The sequence below is a fragment of the Callorhinus ursinus genome, unplaced genomic scaffold (assembly GCF_003265705.2).
Source record: "Callorhinus ursinus isolate GAN/ISIS: 27379988/994484 unplaced genomic scaffold, GSC_fseal_2.0 scaffold43, whole genome shotgun sequence".
Lineage (NCBI taxonomy): Eukaryota > Metazoa > Chordata > Mammalia > Carnivora > Otariidae > Callorhinus > Callorhinus ursinus.
Genome location: NW_027397105.1, coordinates 1,668,952 through 1,671,942, shown reverse-complemented (window position 1 = coordinate 1,671,942; position 2,991 = coordinate 1,668,952). Strand labels below are relative to the sequence as shown.

Genomic DNA, 2,991 nt, shown 5'->3' with positions numbered 1-2,991 from the left:
GAGCCAGTGGGTGGGGGAACCGTGCTAGAGAGGGAGAAAGGCAGAGGGCGGCAAGGGTTAAAATTGGCAAGTGGGAAGGGCGAGTGAGTGGCAGCTGGGGAGGTGTAGAAGCCGGGGGACGGGGGTGGTTGGAGGGGTCCACTCCCAATCTGTCCTGTGTAGATGGAAGGCGGGGGAAGAGCGCCACAAGGAGGGCTGGGGACGGCTGTGGAAGGAGGTGATAAGGGCCTGTGTCCGGGAGGGACACTGCTCCCAGGCCACAGGAGGGCATCTCTATCAGGCGGGCACTTCCTCCCCATCCCCATCCCCTTCCTGCCACTGCCCAGGCCCTCCCTGGGGCTGGAGAGAGACGGCAGTCACACCCTGCGAGCAGCTCTGTGCCCTCGGAGGTCCTCCCGCCTGCCTGTAAGCTGGAGTTGGGGCTGGGGGACAGGGCCGCTGAGGGAGGGAGAAGAACCTAGGACGTGGGGCTAGCGGTTTAGGCTTCTGGGGGCAAGGGCGGGAGAGGGCAGTGGGGAGGGCAGGAGTCTGGGGGCTGCGTTTCTGGAGGGATCCCCGAGGCTGCAGCAGGGGCTAGAGTCTGGAGGAATAACGCCCAGCGCCCACGAGGTGCCCACGTGTGTTCCCATGACCCCCAGGTCCCCATGCCTCTCCTCCTGTTGCTGCTTCTGCTGCCGCGCCCCTCACACCCCCAGTTGCTCTGTGAGGTCTCCAAGGTGACCAGGCTGCTGGAAGTGAACTGTGACAACAGGGGGCAGAAGGCACTGCCTCCAGATCTGCCCAGAGACACAGCCATCCTTCACCTGGGCGAGAACCCCCTGGGCACCTTCTCCACAGCATCCGTGGCGTCCCTGACCCAGCTCGCACAGCTGTACCTGCGTCAAAGCCAGCTGACCACCCTGCACACGGACGGGGTGCTGCCACAGCTGGAGACCCTGGACGTCTCCCACAATAAGCTGAAGAGCCTGCCTTTGCTAGGACAGGCCCTGCCAGCCCTCACCACCCTGGACGCCTCCTACAACGAGCTGACCGCGCTGTCTCCTGGTGCTCTGAACGGCCTGAGCCGGCTCCATGAGCTCTACCTGCGCGGCAACAAGCTCAGGACTCTGCCCCCGGGGCTCCTGAGGCCCGTGGCCCAGCTGAGGAAGCTCAATCTGGCCGACAACAAGTTGAATGAGCTGCCCCCAGGGCTCCTGGATGGCTTGGGGGAGCTCGACACCCTCTACCTCCAAGGGAACTGGCTGCGCACCATCCCAAAGGGCTTCTTCGGGGACCTCCTCCTCCCTTTCGCCTTTCTCCACAACAACCCCTGGGCCTGTGACTGCGAGATCCTCTATTTCGCTCGCTGGCTGCAGGACAACTCCAATAATGTCTACTTATGGAAGGAGGGTGTCGACGTCAAGGCCATGACTCCCAACGTGGGGAGCGTGCAATGCGTCAACCCATACAACACACCCGTCTACACCTACCCAGGGAAGGGCTGCTCCATTCTCGGGGACGGGGTTGACCTAGGTTATGATGACTATGAAGAAGAAGAGGTGGGAAAGGTACCTGCCACCAGGGCTGTGGTCAGCTTCTCCACCGACACCAGAGCCCACACAACCCACCGGGCCCCCCTCCACTCGGCATCCACTGCTTCTCCAGACCACCAGATGTCCCATCTGTCTTACACCCTGGAGTCCACGAAGAAACAGAGCAGATTCCCAACTGCCCCAGAGCCCAGCATGTCCAGCATGCCCTATCCCCCACCCTCCACCAAACCCCCCACCACCCTGAAGCCCACCATGCCCCACCCCACGACCTCCACCATGACCATGACCACTCCAGAGCCCATGCTCCCCACCAGCCTGGAAACTACGACACCCTCCACCCCCTCCCCCCCGGGGCCCACCACAACCCCCCCCCCCCCCCCCCCCACCCCCGCGCCCACCACGCCCCCCACCACAACCCCCACCACTCCAGAGCCCACCACGCCCCCCACCACAACCCCCACCACCCCGGAGCCCACCACAACCCTAATCTTGTCTGAACTGACCACATCTGAGATCCCAGAATCAACCTCACTCCCTACTATTTTGCAATACCCAACAACCACCTCCTTTGTCTACCTCCCAAAGGCCCACGAGGTGGTTCAAGGGAATTTGGAGAGCTCCAGAAATGACCCTTTGCTCAACCCTGACTTCTGCTGTCTCCTCCCCCTGGGCTTCTATGTTTTGGGTCTCCTCTGGCTTCTGTTTGCCTCTGTGGTCCTTATCCGGCTGCTGGCTTGGGCCCAGCCCACAGGGCCACGGGCCCTGGCCACAGCCACACACACCACACATCTGGAGCTGCAGAGGGGAAAGCAAGTGACCATGCCCCGGGCCTGGCTGCTTTTCTTTCAAGGCTCACTCCCCATTTTCCGCTCCAGCCTCTTCCTGTGGGTACGGGCTGATGGTCATGTGGGGCCCCTCCAGGCAGGACGGCGGCCCTCTGCCCTGAGTCTGGGCCGGGGTCAGGACCTGCTGGGAACAGTGGGCATTAGGTATACTGGCCACAGTCTCTGAGGGGGGCTGGTTTGGGGACCCACGGAGGCTGTGATGGCCTTTTGTACTGGGATCTAGCTGGGGGTGGGCGGGCAAGGAGCACAGGGTCAGGGGGAGATTTAGTCACTTTTATCAGAAGCGTGGTACCACACGCACAACCTCAGCGAAGCAGCAGGGGTGGAGAGGAGCAGGGTGGGTCATAGAACAAAGCTCCCTATGCTGCAGGAGGGGTTCACAAACCACTAGGTCATTACCATCACTTTGGAGGAAGTTTGAGGAAAAAGGAAAGGGAACAGGGCAGGATTCTCAGACGCGTGTACCGAAGGGAACTGGGAAAGATCTGTATCAAGATGTGAGCCCTGATCGTCCCCGGGGAGCGTAAACATGGTGGTTTCCTTTCCTTTTTCTGTTGAGCATTTTGTAGTTTTCCACCGTTGTATGTTATTTGGAGAATAAAAAGGTAACTTCA

At 61.2% G+C, this 2,991-nt stretch overlaps 1 protein-coding gene across 1 annotated transcript; it reads left to right on the top strand.

Moving 5' to 3' along the window:
• Nucleotides 1-334: 334 nt before the first annotated feature.
• Nucleotides 335-2,991, top strand: GP1BA (glycoprotein Ib platelet subunit alpha). The gene is made up of 2 exons (XM_025864426.2): nt 335-405; nt 639-2,991. Exon 2 carries the CDS (start codon nt 645-647, stop codon nt 2,541-2,543), a length of 1,899 nt encoding a protein of 632 aa, XP_025720211.2. The 5' UTR covers nt 335-405; nt 639-644; the 3' UTR covers nt 2,544-2,991.